The sequence below is a fragment of the Rhipicephalus sanguineus genome, chromosome 9, assembly GCF_013339695.2.
Source record: "Rhipicephalus sanguineus isolate Rsan-2018 chromosome 9, BIME_Rsan_1.4, whole genome shotgun sequence".
In the NCBI taxonomy this organism is placed as follows: Eukaryota; Metazoa; Arthropoda; class Arachnida; order Ixodida; family Ixodidae; genus Rhipicephalus; species Rhipicephalus sanguineus.
The window spans coordinates 60702827-60723612 of NC_051184.2; the positions used below are offsets into that span (position 1 = coordinate 60702827).

The 20786-nt window shown below is 45.4% G+C and overlaps 1 protein-coding gene across 2 annotated transcripts; it reads right to left on the minus strand.

The window, feature by feature from the left end:
- LOC119405227 (transmembrane protein 59) lies at positions 1–16440 on the minus strand. Of its 2 annotated transcripts, none has more exons than XM_037672034.2 (6): positions 16187–16440; positions 15420–15525; positions 9470–9555; positions 7998–8196; positions 7056–7339; positions 1–3374 (listed from the first exon to the last, which is right to left on the minus strand). In XM_037672034.2, exons 1-6 carry the CDS (start codon positions 16337–16339, stop codon positions 3246–3248), a joined length of 957 nt encoding a protein of 318 aa, XP_037527962.1. In that variant the 5' UTR covers positions 16340–16440; the 3' UTR covers positions 1–3245. The 2 variants fall into 2 exon arrangements, with proteins under 2 accessions (XP_037527962.1, XP_049275192.1); XM_049419235.1 differs by having other exon boundaries at positions 7056–7334; positions 7993–8196.
- Positions 16441–20786: the final 4346 nt, after the last annotated feature.

Genomic DNA, 20786 nt, shown 5'->3' on the forward strand with positions numbered 1-20786 from the left:
ATACCCAAATCCAATTTTATTAACCAATCAATGAGCTTACATGTGCTGCTCACAAGAGCAGGAGTAAAACAAACAGTCCCTTTAATAAGGATTGTACTTCAACAAGAAAATACTCGACTATACAGAATCAATGGCTAAATGTTCTCGCGACGCACACGAGCTCTTGCGTGGAAAGACGACTGGCTTTAATAAAAAGGAATGGGCAGCCACTACTGACGTAACACAGCAACTTACAGAAAAATTTCCAGCCAATTGCAAGCGACACAGGGACGGCAGTTTCCAACAATTAGCAATGGGGCATCAGAAGATTGACGCAGCCAACAACACTGCGTGCAACTGAAGCATTCCAATTTTGAAACCATCCCGTGCGTAAACAGTGCTGTGCATCCATAACTGAAGCAACAGCATGAGAGCTTGCATGTGTGTGTGTTTGCATGTACGTGCGGTGTTCCAACATCTAAAGGTGGATTCACATAACGAAACAATCGTATAAAGGTTAGGCACCCAATGACTGAACTGGTTGGAAACTGTCACCATGGGCTTTCAAAGATGCGGAAATATTCCTCATCAAACTTTTGATGTGGAACACAGCATAGTTACATTGAATAGCACAGCATGAACACAGTTTGACTACTACTGGTGTACTCTTAGCTTGCTGGCTACCACTGATTTGGCCTGCTGCAAATGGTACACTGAACTCTCAGGCATCTTTCTTACGGAGATGTTTAGTTACAGAGGCTCCATCACTAAACACTCCGCATTAGCACTCACCGTATTAGAGTACTACTATTATACGTGCATGGAGAGTACTCCGTAACCGACAGCAGACTACAGGTTTGTCTTGACGACATCACTGATATGCCCACACACTTGGTCCATCACGTGAATCCACCTCAGAGACACCAACAATGCTTTCCCACACAATACCTTGGATGGACTAGGTGAAAAATTCTCTAACTTCATGCGACAGTGTGCATGTTTTCGGGTGCAGAACACGCTTTACTTTATGTGATGTGCAATAAACCCTTGCCCTCCGCTTTTACATGTGCCCAGGTCCCACAATGGTGCAAGATTGACGAAAAAAAAGACAAGATAATGCAGACACGAACACAGGAGAAGCAGCGTTGTCATCAAGCTTCTCCAAAAATGTGAGCGGGAACAACACACAGCATATGTGTAACCAGGCATGTAACAATGCTATACGTGTATATATATATATCACAACGTGGGTACCTACAATTGCTCAAAACATTCGAGTGGGAAAAGGCCTGCTGAACGCAACAGGACGTAGGAGCAGGTGCACGCTGTATTGCGAGGCCACAGCTTTCCTTTTATTCTGCTTCTTAAACCAAAAAAATTTTCAACGACTAGATGAGCGAAGTTATCATTTGGGAAAGAGAGCTCAGAAGTGTGCAAATAGCTCATAGGGGGCACAGGAAGCCCCTCATGTTGAATGATACACTATGAGAAGAACCCAATTTTGTCAGTGAGGCAAGCAATGCAAGCAGCATTCGAAGCAACATTAGACTGCCCTCCGCATTTCGGAAAAAGCACTCACTGCCGACATCCTATTGCACGTATGAATGAAAGCAATTTCGTCCTTTCTTTTACCTCAGGTGGATCGTGTAGTGACGGTCTTTGAGACCGGTGATCAGCCCGTCATGCTGAACCTCAGTGACGGGGTTTTCGCAGAGCATACGTTCAGCACGCAAAAAAAGTTCACTCACAAAAATCACTTGCAGCCTGCTTCAGCTTGCAAAGTGAGCAATTTGCAAGCATGGCCGTGCACCCAGTAATTCAGACATAGGTGCTGTGCACAAAATGCAGGCTGCTTCAGGAGACAAACAGTCACGCACTTCAGGAGTTCTGTTCCATATCAAAGCACCATCCTAAAACAGCCTACAAAAAAAACAGCACTACACATTCAAATCAGGAGCTTGTGGATGCAAGCTCAAAAGTAACTTCAGAGCCTGAGACAAAAAGACCAGGAGCCGATAGACTAAGCTAAAGTTCGTAAGCTTCCACAATGTCTCCATGTTGAAATGGCTGACCATTTTTGGTTTTCTTTCTGTGCTTTCCGATAAAGCCATCCTGCGTTGTACACTCAAAGTACACAAAGCAAGAACAGCATGTAGATAGGAAGGGACAAAACATCAAAAAAAAAAAAAGAAAAAAGAATACAAGCTGCTTACTTTTTGCATTTAAGATACACACCAATCTCAGCAGTGTTAGAGAAGTGTTTTAGGTAAAAGTTCTAACAAATGTAAAATACTATAAGGCTCTAATCAGAGCAATTAAAACAACACAACCAAAACAACACCACCCCCCTCTTTCTTTTCACTTAAGAGGCCACAACTGGCCAAAGGAAACATTCATGGCACAGCAGAACATTTAATAAAATCTTAATTGCAGAAACGTTTGAAAGGCAAGCAAACAGCAAGTTATGATGAAGCATGTAATATAGCAAGTTTAGAAGGTGCATGTATATGGTGAAGTAAGCCGATGTTCCGAACATGCGCCTCAACTCTTTTTAAAGCTAAGCTATACAAGTTTCAATTATATCAGCACTTTCCAAATTAGAGGCAAACAGAAAAGGCTTTCGGTAGACAGTAAAGCGGATCTTGGCTTTACCGTTGCATATAAGAGCGAATCCTACATAAACTCGCAGAAAATTTAACAACGCAGAAGAGCTGGAGCAAAACCATGATAAGTTGCTAGAGAAAGTCCCTACGAGAAAATCCCTAACAGAGATACAGCGGAATATTTAAAACTGCTTCTGTTGCACTACGGCATCCATTTACACCTTCACGGTTGTCGAACCTAGAAATTCAAGTAAATAGAAAGCATATGATTATACAAAAACGTTACACTAGAAAGAGAGAGGAAAAAAGAAAGACAGCACTGCCTCTACCGACAATCTCACTCATCAGCAGAAAAGCACGGAGGCAAACGCCATTGCACTTTCCTACAAAGGTGACAACACACTTGTCTCCCATCTCACATGTGGCTATCAAGAGCCCAACAAGCTGTAGAACAACCAAAACAACTCAATCCGCAAACACTGTCCACAGACGACAGGGCCAAACACACGTCCATCGACTAATGCTGTCCGTGACAATGCAACAGAGATACAGAATTAAAAAAAAGAGGAAGTGAGTAGAGAGATACGAAAGAAAAAGTGAGGTGTGTGAGGAGGCGGCAACTGCAATGGTGGCGGTGCTTGCTTGGCCTCGGCTTGGCTCGGCTTAGATCTGGCTCAGCGGGACCTTAACTGGCAGCGGTGGTGCCTCCTGGTCGACAGGAGGCTGGATCTTCACCTGCTCGGATGGGTCGTAGATGAGCAGGTAGTCGAGGTCTCCGCTGACGCCCATTTTCTGTGGGGAGAGGATGCGAGGTTGTTCTGATATGCATCGTCAACAAGATCGGAAAAGTCTCTGTGACCACAGATCAACTCACACATAACTGACTGAGTGTGACAATGAATAGCTACCACGGAGGAATTTGAGCCTTCTGATTAGCGTGTGCACCGGTGACAGCTGCCAGTGCGGATCGTTGCAGCATGCTAAAGCACTCTACAATTAACCACACTTCTAACGCAAAGGGCCATGATGTTGAACAAGCTCTATAAACGAATGAACGTCTTTGCCACACCTGACTGGTCAAGGCTTGCGGCCATCCCCATTCGCGAGATTTGCACGAGCTCCAGTCACTCGCATGCGGCAGAAAGCTTTGTTCTTTGATGTAATGCGTACAAGATCGCACCCCAGGACAATATTTTCTATACTTATATAACCCAAAAAAAGCAACTTTTAGGACAAAGACAGCGTTATTTATTGATACAGCAAAACCTCATCAACACACACACAGGAAAGCTCCTATTGCCTTTGAAGCAATGGGGCCTTGCACTTTTCTCGATAACTAGCAGTGGGTACTTGCGGAAGTCATTTGTGTTAGCACACAGCAGCACAGTCATGCACTTTTTGCTGTGTTTGTCACCGCACCAATGGTAACCTTTCATGTCGAGAATTTTTGACAGCAGCATTTCATCAAAAAGGCCTGTCTCGTTACCACTGTAAATGTCGCATATGGTGTAGTTCAATAATGTACAGACGTATGTTTACACCCAGGTGGATGCACTGCTTGTGTCTGCAATGCCGACTTGTCTTGCTTGTCAATAAGTCTTGCCGACAACGTCATGGAGGCCTTTAAATCTGCTGAGCCAGCCAGTGCTCTCCTTGAGGTCATAAGATTCCCAGCAGGCTAGCAAAATTTAGGGTTTTCTGCTGCTCAGCGGTTCCACTGATTGGAAAGTTTTTTGCCCTCATCTCCACAAACCACATGTACAAAGCCTTGTTGAGCTCTATGTGCTCCGATGGCATCAACTTCTCCTGCTTCGCTGATGTGCCTGATGCAAGTGCTTTTTCTATCGTTTCTTTAGACTTGAGAATAGTGGACAGTGAACAGGGAGAAATTCCAAACCTTTCTGCAATGTCATCTTTGTTTTGTCAACTTGAGACTTCAGCCAGGAAGCGAGCTTACAGTCTAAGGACAAAAACTTTCGCTTTTTTCATGGCAGCATTATGTCGAAAAGCACGACAAAAAAAAAACAAAGGCTTCACTTAACTAGAATGACCTCAGCTGAACAAACTACACACACACAAAACAACCAGTGCAGTTGCACTATGACAGCTAACACTAGCTATGCACCAACACCAAGATGCTCGGACTGACAAGCTGGAGGAATGAGCTTTGGCTTTGGATTGTCTGTGGCTGAGAAGTTTCAAGCCAGAGGCAAAGGCAGGGCAGTCTTGCTCCAACACAACAATGGCGGCCCCCATGCTCAGTTATAGGCAGCAGTTTCCGATGGTGCCAACACGTGAGTAAGACTCTGTAGCAGACTTTTCATGTTCCAAAATGCCAAAAATGTACCAAAATGTTAGAGGCTGTGTTTACTGCGCAGCAAATTAAATTTTTGAGACTGGAATGGCATTGCTAAATTTTGTTGAAGTGGAACAGCACAAAGAAAAAAAGTGTTTATTGTGGTGAGCGTAATTGAATCATTAATTCCTATGGACTGCTGCCAGGACACTGAGCATTATTCAGTGTACAGTAAAATTTCATTAATTCGGATTTGACGGGAGCGGAAAAAATGGCCGAATTAACCAAATGCCGAATCATCAAAACTATCAAGAAAACTATAAACATGTGGCTATTACATCCACGCATTTTCAAATTCAGCGTTTATGCATAAGAGCAGTGTAAAAGACGCAATTTTCGCCATTCGCAACTTCGTTGACAATGTCACCGCGGCTCAAACCCTGTTTAAGCCGAAACGTGTTCTGAACCCATCCCTTATTATGACCGACACCACCGACACCACCACGCGCAGATGACAATAATTTTTTTTTTCCGGAAAAATGGCCGGCAACTGATCGTTTGTCCATCCCAATGTAGCAAACGAGTTTTACCGCATCAGAACGTTTAACTGGGCAAGTTGGTGTGCTTCCACCGTGAACGTATAAACAGCACGAAAGAATGAGAACATATGTTCATCTCTAACCAGCCACTAAGGCTTTTTTTATTACTTTTGTTACCTTGTACATGCGTAACTGTTGTTATCGTTAGTTTCCAGATGCTATTTATCCTGTTCGTTTCGAAATAAAATTTTAGTTGCTACTCAGCACCGTTGTCTGCCGTTTCTTTTCTTCATCCTCGTTTTTTCGCGCTGTTTATTCGTACAGGATGGAGATTTATGGCAGCATGTGAACTGCGGCTGAAGCTCTTCACTTCAACAGTTTCCACCATGTTTGAGACACAAATTCAATATAATACTAATAATATCTGGGGTTTAACGTCCCGAAACCACCATATGATTATGAGAGACGCCGTAGTGGAGGGCTCCGGAAATTTCGGCCAGCTGGGGTTCTTTAACGTGCACCTAAATCTGAGTACACGGACCTCGAACATTTTCGCCTCCATCGAAAATGCAGCCGCCGCGGCCAGGATTCGATCCCGCGACCTTCGGGTCAGCAGTCGAGTGCCATAACCACTAGACCACCGTGGCGGGGGAGACACAAATTCAAACCATGTCAATGTCACAAATCGAAATGTCACAAATTCAAACCATGTTTGAATTTGTGACATTGCATGTCGGAAGTCAGCACGAAGCTACTCAGTGCAGCATCCGCTGAGGACATCCGCTGAGGATGAAATCGTGGTTGCTAATGGCGCGATAATAGCGTCCACACAGGTTCGAAGGCACACGTGCAGCACGCTCAGACTCAAAAAGAAACTGCTGAGCACGCATCTGCTGAAGAAATCTGGCTCGCTAATGCACAATCACGGATGACGACTGTAGAGTCGTGAAGGGGCATGGCAAAAACAAAACTACTGTTTGTCGCAGCTTTGACTCCAGTCGCTATCGACGTGATCATAGATGGTGCCCACGCAGTTCGCGTGCACCAAGTAAAAACAAAAACGAAACATGTTTGTCGCAGCTATTGAAGCCTTGGCCGCTAACCTGAGGGCCCGCGGCCGTTTCGGTTTTAGTGAACGCTGTTATATCTCCTCTGCGGCGGTTCGTGCTCGGCACACTCCAAGGGTCGTCCAAATTAAACTGGTTGCTGCCAAATATGACCGAATTAATGAGAGTTTGATGCTAATAAACAACACACATGCTTGCCGGGACCAGAGAACACGTCCAAATTATCCGATTTCTCGAATTAAAAGGGGGCAAATTAACGAGGTTTTACTGTACTGGGAAGTTTGTTGAAGCGGCGTTCATTGGAGCATGGTTTGACTTTATTCTTTATAGGTTCATGTGCCTCAGCAACAGACATGCCGCTGTTTACAAGCAACAGCTTTATTAGCATTGTGCTTAGACTGCAAACTTGGCACCTAGTGAACCGAATGTAAAACACTTTTAGGCCAGTCATTCGAAGCCAGTCATTGGAAGCCCTACTTTATGCTGAAATCAGATTTTTGGGATGTCAAACTCAGCGTTTTGAAAACACGTTGGTGTGACAGACCAGAAGGGATGGCGCAGCAACACTCACGTGGTGCGAGTAGGCAGGTGGCGGCGAGGTGGATGACGTCACGCTGCTGCTGGGAGAGGATACCATGGTGGCACAGCACAGCCACACCATGGTGACCACAACGAGGAACAGGACCATCATGAGCAGCCACTCGGGGATGCCCGACTGGCGAGAGATGCAGTCCAGCCAGCTAGAAGAGGAGCTGGCCGCTGCAGACACCGTCGACGACGTCTCGGCGGCAGCTGCCTCTTGCTCCGACTTGGTGGACGACGCTGGCTTGGCTGGCTTGTCTTCCGCAGGGTCCCCTGTGGCAAGGAAGGTCGGAAGACAAAAGATCTGTAGCCTACAGTCAGTCACAACAGCTGAGTCATGGTAGTTAGTTGTGCTCACGAAGTATGATAAGACGGGAATGCAGACTACTTCCGCGCAGCGCATTCGCTCGGGAAAAACCGTGAAACGCAGACACGGTGGTCTCATTCCTTTGCTCCCTCTCTCCACTCCCCCACATGCTTTCTCCTTTCCTTGTGCTACTCACAATGCATAGCGGCATCTGTCGAGGCGCATAGAAATCATTCAACAACCTGCTCTCATAAGTGCATGCGGTGAATAAGCGCCAGCGGTGTTGACAAAACGGGCAGGCAAGCAGACACAGGAACGCTGCGAAACGCAACAGTGCGCCGTTGTTATAGAAACGGTCGAGAAAACCCCCGCCCACGGCTCTGCTCGAGGACCGGCGTCTCTCCTCCGCAGCTTTTCTTCATTCGGATCACCATCTGGTGAATACACTGTGAAGCAGGAACCAGCGTTGCAGAATGTGTCCCTTCCAGATGAGCAGAGTCAGTGAGCTTATCTCACTGTCTTCTCCTACTGCGTGGTTGTGCCCAGTGCCATTGACAATGGTCAAGGAAATTTACAGCTTGTGTGGAAATCGCAGTTCGCACGAATCTGCCCTGCGCAGCTCACCAGCATGTGGGTCGAGGATACGGATGGGTGTGAGCTCTCCACGCACTACAACCAGGTGGCCGGTGTCCTTCTGCACGTAGACGGCATAGAATGTGCGTCGGATAATGCGACACACGTGGTCCACCACCGTCTCGTACATCTTCTGCACCAGCATGAGCAGCTTGAGCGGGTGCAGGTGGGACGACTTCTTGTGCTCCGACTGCAGATGCACCGAAGGGAACCGGAAAAGAAGCAAAGACAAGGAAAAGTTGACATTGCAAGCAAATAAGCAAGTGGAGGCACCATAACATAAGTGACATCTGTGGTTCTACACGCAAACCTCATTATAACGAACACGGATATAACGAATTATCGGTTATAACGAAGTAAATGAATAATAGTCTTGCAATAGCTACAGTGTTACAAATAAACGTTTATAACGAATTTTCGGATATAACGAAGTTATTTTCGTGGCAGATGCGACTTTGTTATGAGGTTTGAGTGTAACATTGAAAATGCTGTGGCTCAGTAAAAGTGGCTATTTCATCACTGACTTTACTGAGAATGAAGTAGGATGGCAGACTGGGCGAGTTGGTCGAAAATCATGGTACTTGAGCAACAGCTCAAAAGGGCTGGCCAAGAAAGAGAGGACGCACACGAATGCTAGGTCTTGAATAACACTTTTGTTAGGCTCCATGAGCATATAAATAAATGCAATGTTCTCAATCTTGTCTTTTGTAGAGAAATTCCATTAATCCCCCCCCTTCCCCAACCTTCACATTAGTCCGCTGTTTTACTGCTGCGTAATAAATTTTATGTATCTAACACAATTCAATGAGTGGAAGCAAGTGCTTGTTAAGAGGCCATTTTATTCTACTGTCCCTACTTTCCGTGCCACATTTCTGAAAAGCAGATTTATGGAGGCGGTGCTACTTGAAAGCTCAGTGCTTTCCTAAACCAGATGTGAAAATCCGGTTCTAATAAACAGCCCCAGCCCTCCAAAGCAAGCAAACATTCAAAGCATCACACACGCTACAATAAATAACGCCAAAGTCTGTGGCCATCAACATCAACTTTGTGCTTTTCAAACTACAGTACATACCTCATTCACACCGTCCCTCCCTCCCCAAACTTCACTGCATGTCGCAACTAAGATTTGCATGCATAACTAGATTTATGCAGCCAGCTGCTGTACTACCTTGTTTACTATTGAAGTTTGGACAGTTAGAGCAATCGCAACAAGATCCAAAGCCACTAGAAGACATCAAAACACAAGCTGGTTGCATAGCTGTTGCACTAGCTTGCTGTGAACATACTGCAACTTGTCCAAACTTCACGGCTTGTGCACGAAGACATCATAACTTGTCCGCTTTTAAAGCTTTCCGCTGTTAAAATTATTCGGCAGCAGTGGAATCTACTTTGCAGTTCTCTGCTGGAATGCAGTCAAGGCAGGGTGCAGGGTCTTTTCTTGCAAAGTTGGCCACGGAACTCACCATTTTGCTAACGTGCCTGAACTGCTCATCGCATCCTTCGGTGCACGCATAGTAGCTAGGCTGGCTCGGATAGGCCTCCGTGCAGGCTGCAAAATAGAAAAAACAGAATTTAGGTGATTACTCCTACTCCCAGAATGAGCAAAAGTCAAACAGGATAACTATGCCCAATGCTGTTCATTTCGGGAGGTTAAACACTGACGAATGATCAGGTCGAGAGAAGAGAGATGATGAGGACAAGCAAAGAGACATATTAAATGCTCAAAGCAAAATAACACTTGCATTTGTGTCCCTTGTCCTAGTTGGCTTTTACGCTTGAGTTGCCTATTCAGTCAGGTACAACCGTTTTAGAATATGTGGTGCTATAACAAGATACTTCAAAAGAGACATACAAAGTATAACATGCCCAGAAACCTTGCATGCAGCCATCTAAAGCCTTAAAGGGACACTAAAGAGAAAAGTGATTTTTCTCACATTAGTGAATTACTATTTCACCATACCAAAATCACCACTCTTCTTGAGAGGACTCTTCACAAGAGAGAAAACACACAAATGCAGGTAACGACACCACCTTGAAGTTACCTTGCCCATGGCCATCACATCATAGACTTTGACGTTGTCTGTTGAGGTGTACATAGTTCCTAACCAGCAAAAATTAAGTAGATTTTCCTCTGTGGGGGGCACAGACCTAATATACAAAGTTTCTGGAAATTTTGTAGAGCCAATGTGGCCAAAATGGGGAAAAAAAAAAGCACTCTGAAGTCTGACGTCATGCGACATACATGTGCAGAGTTTCAGTGCAAAATTTTAAAATGACTCTTTGACCTTAATTTTTTCTTGTATTAATAAACCTGTGATAGTGAAATAAATGACAGTACAGTTTTCAATGTATAATTTATCAGTCTATGAACTAATTAACTGTTTCAATTTAGTGTCCCTTTAAAGGGATACAGAAGGCAAATATTAAGTCAACGTTAACTGTTGAACTACCATTGCAGAAACTTTGTAGTGCTTGTTTCATACAATGTGCAAACTGGCTCCTTAAACAGAGATGACAATTGGATCAAATAACCATGACTTTTGGCTCACAAGGAAGTCCCCCCCCCCCCGTCAGATACACAATATGCACTAAACTCGGTAAAAAAGAGCACACAGTGAGTTCAGAGTTTTTCAAGATTACACATTCATTTGGCTTTTCAAGAGCCATCCCGAACCTTATGCTAACTCACTCAAAACTGCCTCTGAAACAAATTTGAAGCAATAACCCTGACAGTGATCTCTTCAGAAGACGGAGCAATGGTTAAACTTTTCCTTGCAATAGGCTCTGTAGCGGTAAGCAGCAATGACAGCTGACGCCTACTAACAATATGAATCGAGACTGGCCTTGGATGAGGCAGCAAGGAAACTCAGAGCAAAAGACTCAAGAGGGAGTGGGCGGCCTATCTGTGGGCTCATAAAAATGGGAAATGCAGAACTAGAGTTGCAGATTATTTTGCAACATGCACTTGCTTCTGTGGGGTCAGTGGCCACGAAAGATAGTCTCAACACACACTTGCGCGAGCGCAGCACTTCCCTTGCTAGTCCAGTTTAGCTCTTTGAAGCACTGTTTTATGAAGTGCCATTTGCTGTTACAGATAACAACACAATAATCTACACACTATTGCCACGAGTGTTGTATGAGACTGCAACATCAATAGCCTGGCAAGTTGAAAGCAATAAACTTGAAAAATATCCCCAAACATAGGAGACCTTTGAAAACAGTGCCTACACCACTCCTTCATAGAAACGCTAACCCTTATAATGGTTTGTCATTTTTGCAAAATAGTACTATCAATTTGGCTAGAAATTACCGACTAGCTATGAAAAAAAATAACTAAGACAGAACTTTCCTTTTGTTGAATTTTGCAATGAAACCTTAGAGCTACTAGGTCAGCAGGTTTCGAGTACCGTATTTACTTAATTCCAACACACGCACATTTTCCCAGAAAAATATGGCAATATAAGATATGCGTTAGAATCGAGCGTTAAATCACAACATCAATGCATTTTGAAACCTTTGTTCTGGCATACTTGGGATTCTGGAATCTCCAACGAGTTTTTTTGCCAGAGTAACGAGCAAACACACTGTTTTAAATTACCTTCTTCCAAGTGAAAACAAATCAATATTCACATTTTACCATGCAAATTTGCCAAGGAAGCAATAGAGGATATTTCCTTTTCTCGCCATAAAAAATAGAGAATCCATTATAGGGAGCAAATATATTTTCTGGTGTTTCGCTAAGCAAAGCAATCATAGAAAATGTTTCACGAACTTGCCAGGTTGTGTGTACAGCTTCTCTAGAATGCAATGTACTTTTCATTTTAACTGATGAACAATGAAGCATGCTTCAGCAGGCACTTTAAAAATCAATGACATCACGGTCAGCCAATGCAGGGACCTCAAGGCGATGTTGCTACCTTGGGTTTCCTGAAGACTTGTTCAACACATTGCAAACTGAGAGCATGAAAAAGATTGCTTCGTTTGCACTTCAAAGCTCCAGAGTAAGCTATCAGGCCTTACAACAGAAAGTTCAAATTTAATGTACTTGAACGATGCAGAGCTCTTCCAACAGCAACGAAATGTTGCAGCCTCCACAAAACGAACGTCAAAAGAAAAATCAAGGCCAATCACTGCCTTGCGATAAAGGTCACTAACGCGCTTTCGCTAACGACCTTTATTTCCTGTCACCGCTCTGAAAGCTAAGCTTAGACTGACATACTGCTGCTCTTTGCATTGCCAGCCTGTGCAAAACCTGGTTGTTCGCAACAGTGACGCAGTCTTTTGCAGTGCATTTATATGCACACAGTATCGCTATGGAAACGGTCATAAACATTGTCACACGCCGAGAAACAAACAACAAAAACTATTTACACGAGGTATTCACAAGAGCAGCACACGCAGACAGATCAGATGCCCTTGTTTTTGCCTTCCTTTCCGACGATCTTTTACTCTGCCAGTCAGAATTTAAGAGTCTCTCGTATCGCAACAATATAGGTAACTTGCAATACGCCTTGCTACAGTGCAAAATGGCATTAAGGCAAGGCGCATGCAATAAATGGCAGTCTTGAAGCAAGCTCAGCTGTGTTGGTTTTTGTTTCATTTTCCTGTCTAAAGTTTATATCTATAAGCCTTCCGATTTGTCAGCACAGAAGTGCCCGACATGGATAGAAGTCAGCCTGGATGGAGTGTCGGATGCCTGCAGTTTCATGACAAGTTAATGACATGACGAACCAAGCCATACAATTTTGCCGTACGTTTAGCGATACTAAACCGCTGAAGCACATTAATTTATGCTGGTAAGGCACTCTTTAATTAGAGGAAGAAATTGGCAAATATCCCTCTTTTTTTTTTTAATGCTGCAATGGAGCCTCAGCAACAGTATGCCAGCGAGACGCCATGGATGTAAGAGTTCTGGTTGTAATTGTTTGTTTAGGCTGTCCTAACATCTAACTTTGCAAAGAGTAATAGTTAACTGTTCTGATTGGCATTTCGGACCCGCTGGTGCTGAGGCACACAATCATGCAGCATTTACTGTAAGCTGCAAGTGCAGCAGGAAAAAAAAAAATCAAATAACTTAATGAAATGTTTCACGATGCACTGACAAATTTCCATCAGAAGTCAACCCCTCAATTCGAAAATTAACATCTTCTTTGGATCTCATCAGCCAGGTAAACAACAAAATATCCTGGTGACAGTAGATGACTGATCATCAAACAGTGCAGGTCTCGTAACCTTATATTGCAACTGTTTTTAAACGCTTTGGATAATGCTAGCTGATATATCCTCTACCATATGTGTTTGATACCCAGACACGGCGGCTGCATTTCAATGGGGGCAAAATGTGTGTACTTAGATTTAGGTGCACGTTAAAAAATCCCAGGCGGTTGAAATTAATCTAAAGTCTCTGCTATGGCATGCCTCATAATCGTATTGCACGTTTGGCATGTAAAATCCCAGCAATTATTACTATTATTATTGTTGTTATATTGCACAAAGGCCTACAGATTGTTGCACAACACTTTGATAAAACTAGAATACAGAACACCATGGTTCACACTGACTGAAGGCATTGTCCCAAAAATCGAAATGTGTATCTGAATTGCAAACCGAATAAAACCTTTCTCATGTGCTTGCCATACAGATATAAGATTCCACAGTTGATCAACCATCATCCCCGCAATGGCGCAAGATTGCCGCATAAAAGAAATGAGAAGACGCATTTGATTTCATTAAATTCCACTTGAAAATAAATCCTAGGCTTCTGAGTTAAGCTGTATACCATGCAACATTGTCTTATACAACTTACACACAGCGTAGCTTGCGTCTAAATCCCCACACGTGCTCACCACAGGCCAGCTATCCTGGCAGGTGATTCTATTGTTGCAATCACAATCAGGCAAACTCTGCATACAATGCAGACAGAGCACAATGACAGTGTCATGTTCATGGTGTAATGCACATGGTGTATGACGATGCCAACACGTAACCATTGCGATATACTGGCCTAACAGAAAAATGAATGCTAAAGAACAAAAGTGTGCCTTGGATTGGTAAATTACCCCTTCACTATACCAAAAATGCCACTCTTGTCGAGAGAAGATGCTCAGTAAGCGAGAAAATGTGTAAAAAGAAAATACGGTTGGCGACGTATAACATATGCAAAAAAAAGACTCTGAAATCTGTGATGTCACTCAGACACGACATCAAATTGAAAAATGCACTTTGGCCTTCTCTTTTCATAATAATCCTATGATAATGAAATTAACGAAAATTTACAAGGCAAAAGGATAATCTATCAACCTCGACTGATTTAGTAATTCACTTTAGTGTCCCTTTAAATTCCAAGTTTCTGCATTCACAGAACTAGCAGCTAAGCACAAGTATGTACTTGTGTAACTATCCTAAAAATCCTTAAAACGACAGCTGCCAGGGCTACAGACAATGGCTTTCCAGCTCTGCAGTCGCCTTTATGTCAAAAAATGTTCAAAAAGAAAGTGAGCGAAAGCAAGGGAACTGCGTAGGATGCCAGTTTAACGGACCATGCGACAGGATTGCAACTGTCAGCTTTGTCAAAAAGACAAAAAAAAAACTAGCCCACGCATTTCGTGCATCACTCGGTGCAACAACGTGAGCACGTTTTCCGGCTCGCAATGGATTTCCTGCGCCCGTTCACAATGGCAAAACTATATTGGAGTTATTTCATTATCAATACTTTCTATAAGCCGTGCCCTCTGTTTAGAAAAAAAAAAAACTCTCCAAGAAAAGGGAGCGAGCGCACAGAACTCTGCCCTCTGTGGATAAAGAAACCGACCTTTGTCTTTAAACGGGCACCTGCTTTTGTTCCATACAAGTGACAGGGCCAGCTATGACACAGTTTAGAAAAGAAAGAGAAAGCTATAGTGGCCACTGGCTAAGCTGCAACAATGCACAGGGACTCGGCCCGCACTCGGCTACGCATGTACACACAGCTGCGTACTGGAAAGGAAGAAGGTCTCGCGCGAAGGCCCCTATCATTCTTGCCAAGCTTCTGCAATCAACTTCTCTATCACTCCAGCCATTTCTTATCGAGCGTGCATGCACCAGTGAGGTGCGCGCTGCTCCGTAGGTCCGCGAAAGATTAGACCTTGCCGTCTACATGCTGTACCCCGTCCGCGGCAATACCATATTTCTTATGGGTCTCCGCTTTCGCCTCCAGCGACGGTTGGTTGGTGCGGCAGGCGTCAGACAAGAAACGAGAGACCGGGAAAGGGTGCAAGGCACTGGAGACGCGAGGATAGGGAGGGGGGGGGGGCGCGCGTTGTGCGCGCCGACAATCGCGCAGCGGGGCGAAAACAACTTCGTATTTGTGTGAATCACACAGGCGCCGTGTGCCGGCACGGCACACGCACTGTGTGTGTCAGAGTGGCATCGTACCGTTGAAGCAGGCAGCGTGCGTAGCGTTCATGTCGTGGGTCACGGCGTGGAAGCCGGCTTCGACGAAGTTGCGACATCCTTTCGTGCAAGCGTCCAGATGCTCGGGCTGCGAAAGCGAAAACGGAGAAAATAAGTATACACACACGCGCGAGACAGCACACAACTGGCGCTCTCGCGCGCTGAACAGATGTTTCGCCCTGCGACGAGCAAAACGCTGCGTTGTCCCCACCAACACGGCGCGGTACTGGTTTCGCCAGCCAGCGCTCGCGGCATCTGTTTTTTTCGATCGCTCCTTTATTTTCTCTCCCATTTCGCTGCATCGCATTTTCGCGAGCTACCTCACGCTTACCTTACGCCCCAAGCTTAAATTTGCGTGCGTGGCAGGACGATCCGAAGCCCATCGCGACAGGAAAAGGTGCGAGGCAGTTTGATTCCGGTCTCACTCGAAAATGGCAAGGTCCCCAGCCCGGACGGGCGAGCTAAACAAGAAAAAAACAAAAGGCAACTCGAGGCGCCATATATCCTGAACTATTAGTCAACTCCTTCGCGCGGCATACAGAATACGAGCGCGCATCGAATACCCACACTGCATCGACAGGCCCCACCTAGTTGCGTTGCTCACGGCCCTGCTTCCGAGACCAGCTGACAGCGAACGGCTGGTGCTCCAACGAACATTGTAAACACGGACCCCACGACCGAGATATTACGGTCCGATAACGCGCGCGCGCTGCAAAACGGAAATTCGCCGCGCACAGAAGACGGCTCACCTTTGGGTAGGTGTGCGCAGGGTAGGTCAGCTCGCAGTGCGACTCGCAGCTTTCGTATTCTTCCACCGAGTTGACTCCCTTGCGTAGCGGTTCACAGCTGCACGTCGCAATGGCTAGTGCCACAAACGCGACTAGGCCTCCTGCTGCGTGCATCGTCGCGTACTCGTAGTAGCCGCTGCGCTCAAAGCAGTGCTGTGCAGCTCTGTCGTGATCGAATGCCGACGCACCGAACGCTAAAAGCAGCGCAGGAACAATAGAAGCGTGCAGTTCGCTCGCTTCCGATTACCAGGCCCTACACGACAGCACACCGCGCTTACTTGCCTCTCTCTGCTGTAGATTCGTTTGTGTAGTTTGTGGCTGTGCGGCAGAGCCGCCACCTGTGTGCGAGATCGGCGTTCCTCCATTGGTCGTGCCGCCGAAGGCGCTGCATGCGAGGTTTATTTTTACGACGAATCGATGAAGAAAAACAAACGGGTAACGGACGAACCGCGGGGAGCTCAAGGTGCGCGCGGCAATTTCGAATCGTGATAGCTCGCGGCAATGTCGAGCATTTTTTTAAATAGTATCTACAGCTAGTGGGCAGCTCAATCAAATGCTTGTACGTTGACTACATCACCTGTTGCACAGCATTACTTTGAAACAGTGGCCACATAATAAACCAATGCTTTGGTATGCTTGCACTTTGTGGTGCGCCGTTCAGCTCATGAGATTACAGATTTAAAATTCTATATTCCGAAGGGGTCTTGAACCATAACTTCATTTTTACTCCATATGAAAGTGGACAGGGACACAGGAAGGTGAAACGTGCACACAAAATGTCCTGAACCACTTTTACAAGTAAATATCGAATAACCCCCCCTGTCGAAGTTGATTGCCGCAAAAATTTCTCTAATCTGTCAAGAACAAACAGTGTTGTTACAGGCACTTTTGCTCTTCCCTACAGTCCCAAGGAGCACACTGGAAGCTGCACAGTTGGGGATGACATGGGAGAAAGAAGCTACGTAAATGTGCGTCATGAAACGTGATTGCTCTCTCCTGTTGCGATTCCTGTGTAATTTTTATGCGACGGCACGTGGTCACACCCCGTGTCAAGAAGTGCATCTGACCCAAACAATGCTCCTGATTTATGTCAGCTATCAGCCAATAGCAGCAATCTGCTGTTTGACGACATACAGCTGGTGCCCCTCCACCCAACTTCTGACCCCGTTCTGGTAACATCTCCTCCCCCCCAAAAAAATCGAGATGCTGGATAAACTACCTGGAGCCAAGTTTCATCGCAGAGCCCTCAACCTCATTGGTTGAGTCTGAAAAAAAAGCTGTGCAATGGATGCAGAAATGAAAGTGGAGCAGTGATGTACTTCTCACAACGGCCCGCCCTTGGTCCCCAGCTTTCCTGGTGTAAACGTACGTGGGAAGTAAACAGTTCTTCCCAACCCCCCCCCCCCCCCCCCCCCGAAATTTTTCAGTTTTGCTTGCGTATATATACACGCACACATACAAATGCACACACGAACATACATAAAGTATGGTTGAACCCCCCCCCCCGAAAAAAATTTCTGACTACGCCCCTGGTTCTTGTAATGCAACATGTGGGGTCGCTATTATCATAAAAAAAAAAACTGCGTGGCAGTAACCCTGCAATTTAAACAATGATCGGACTCATCTAAATAAAAGTATTAGGCAGACTTGGCACCCCGTTTAGATGACTAGGGAAAGCCCCCCTCCCTGCCCCCCTGTGCACAAGCCTATGGGTCCACTTGTTTCCCACAGCTCACTTGAAGCAATGAATATGACAACAAAATGGCAGACGTGACGACATGTGTTAATGCGCCATATAGCAAATCTTTCAGTAGATTCGATACAATTGCATTGTTGCACCAAAGCCTTTTGAAGTACTTCTACTCTCTCCAATACCACTTGAACTGTTGCCATATATGCCACACAGGCTGCGCATTCACTTTGCCTGGTTGTGGAGTACCTTCGCGGCTGGGATGAATGACGAGTGCGTGGCTGTTCTCAGTGACAGGTCATCACGATTGTCAGCGTCCGGGTGCATGCGCTCTCGAACGTGCAACCATTTCTGGGCTCTGATGCAGCTGGCGCAAGGTGCTTGATTGATATATGGCCAACATGTTATACAAACCACACTACCACTCATTGCTGCTCTTCATATTGGTCACAAGCAAGTTCTGAGCATTGTAAGCAAAGACAACGACGTTTGGTGAAATGTGGGAAGCAAGCAGGATGAAATATCGCAACGCAAGGAAGCAGTTGGGATGCAAAAGACAGCAAGATGTTAAAAGAGGCACGAGCATGTGCACATGGGAGGCTCAAGATAATGGGGCAGACATACAAATTGAGGTGAAGAACAGAGACAAGGGATAGTCTACGTAGGCACAGCAAGGGACTGCTGCCTCACCAGTAAAGAGTGTCGATTACGCCATCTTGATGCGCTGAAGCTGGGCATCTGATAAGTGATCGTAATCTCTTTTTCTTGATCCTCACAAGCCTGCAACTGCTCTTCATATACATTGCCTCGTATACAACAAAATACAACAATGCATTGTATACCGTATTTACTCGCATAATTTGCGCACTTTTTTTCGCGAATTTGGAGCTCCAAAAAGGGGGTGCGCAAATTACGCGGAGATTTCACGAGCACATCTGAAATAACGCACAATATATAGTCCTAACACGCGCGATATAATACATTAAAGAAGAAAATAAATTATAGCGCAAACGAAGGGTTTTTAACAGAATTAGCACGTACTTTAACCAGCCAGATTCGCTCATGCACGGTCTAGTCAGAATCACTGGTTGAGAAGTCCGACTGAGAATCATCGCCGCGGCCGCTGTCACCGCCCTCCCAAAGCGCATCGTCCTTGGTTCCGTCGAGTGCGTTGAGGCGTCTTCTTGAAGCTCTTGGCGACAATGGTGGGAGTAACGAGGTGCCACGGCACGGCGATACCGGTGGGCCTAAGCTCTCGCACATATTTGAAAAGGCATTCTTCAACGGCAGGAAACTTTCCATGCTTCGGTCGATCCTCGGAACGGTCTCCTTCCCGGTCTTGTATTAAAAAGCGAACTCTTCTGCGGCACGGTTCCCGTTTCCTTAGGCAAATTCTATAACAGTGAGCTTGAATTTTGCCGAATAGTTATTGTAGCCCAGCGCAAGAGAACAGTGAAAACGCAACTGGCTGAACGCGAAACCTAAACTTCCGAAATCAACGAAGGCTGCGTCGCAGCGCGGACGGCGCGGACGCAGAGGAGGAGAGTCAGCGAGGGGAAATGTTGGCGCGACGGACGGCGCGACTGGCCCTCGCACGCCTCCGATGCAGAAAGTAGTCCGTGCCGTGTCGCGTGCATGCATTCTCACGGCGGGAGAACGCTCGAACAGTTGCGACAACCCGTGAACAGTGTTTGGATGTTTGGGTACGGTTGGTACGGTCTCGGCGGTTTCCGGAGAATAGAACGAAGTAATCGGAAGAAGGGACTTCGCACCACTTCGCACTCGCGGCCTGTCTTGTGTATGACTGCGCTCGCCTGCTTGGTGAGGGCCGCGGGGGCGCGGCCGTTCAAAGTTTCCCCGTGCGCGCGGGACGGCGAGCTGGCTCGAGCGGCGGGGCGGGGAGCGCAAAATATGCGAGTAAATATTTTTTTTTAGCAAAGCTGGCTAAATATTAGGGGTGCGCAAATTATGCGAGGGCGCAAATTATGCGGGTAAATACGGTACAAGGCAATACGAGCTCCTTTTAAGTGCATGTTCAGTGACCACTGCTTTGTTGTTAATGCCCTCAGTTAATTGTTGTTTATTCAGAGCGAAGGCACTAATTATGACTGTTATACTGCTATCTTGGCATGCTAGCCAGTAATCATGAACGTGCTAGTCTTGGCATGTTCCTGATTATTGGATGTCCCAGCACCAGACGAAAGCACGGAAACTACAAGCAAGGAAGCCAGTCGTGACAAGGGAATTGAAGAGACCTTGTATTAATGGTAAGATAAACTTTGTGAAGTAAAAGACTGATGTCGGCATGAACTAACGGCTACACGTTATTCCTGCAGAATGGTGACTTTATTGAATCTCGGCTGCATGCGTACACAATTGGCAAAATACCTTTTCACAGATAAAGAGACACAATGCACACCTTGCAGCAGAAAAGTGAATGTTTCATATAAAACAGTGCACATGGCATGCATATCAACAACAGGCCTTTATTTTTTTTTTTAATTTCTATATATCCTCTGCATCGACCAAATAACTGCGCCATTGGAAATGCCTCAACACTGTGCAGGCCAATATCGGTCATGAAGTACAAACGTTTAAAAAAAAAAATGCGAAAAGAAGGAAGAACATCTACTTGGTCTTTCGCTAAAAGAACCCTTCAATGAAGTAAGTCAATACTGAAACTACAGATTCTGAAAACAAACCAAGATTGCTGCAGCTGCTTAAAACTTAAATATGAATAAATGAGCAGCACCGTTTCTAAACCAACCTTTCTTTAAAGGCTATTAATGAGTGAAAAGCTTCACACATATGTAAACAAACTCCCCAGAGGGCTAATATTTACAACAGAGGTTCATACATAGCAAAAATCCA

Excerpts from the sequence above, each read along its gene's own strand:
- LOC119405227 (XM_037672034.2), bottom strand. The coding sequence starts at position 16,339 with ATGCACGCAGCAGGAGGCCTAGTCGCGTTTGTGGCACTAGCCATTGCG. Across the intron at positions 8,197-9,469 it reads TCAGGCACGTTAGCAAAATG|TCGGAGCACAAGAAGTCGTC; the intron begins GTGAGTTCCGTG and ends GTGCATCTGCAG. Across the intron at positions 3,375-7,055 it reads CACCTGCCTACTCGCACCAC|AAAATGGGCGTCAGCGGAGA; the intron begins GTGAGTGTTGCT and ends CTCTCCCCACAG.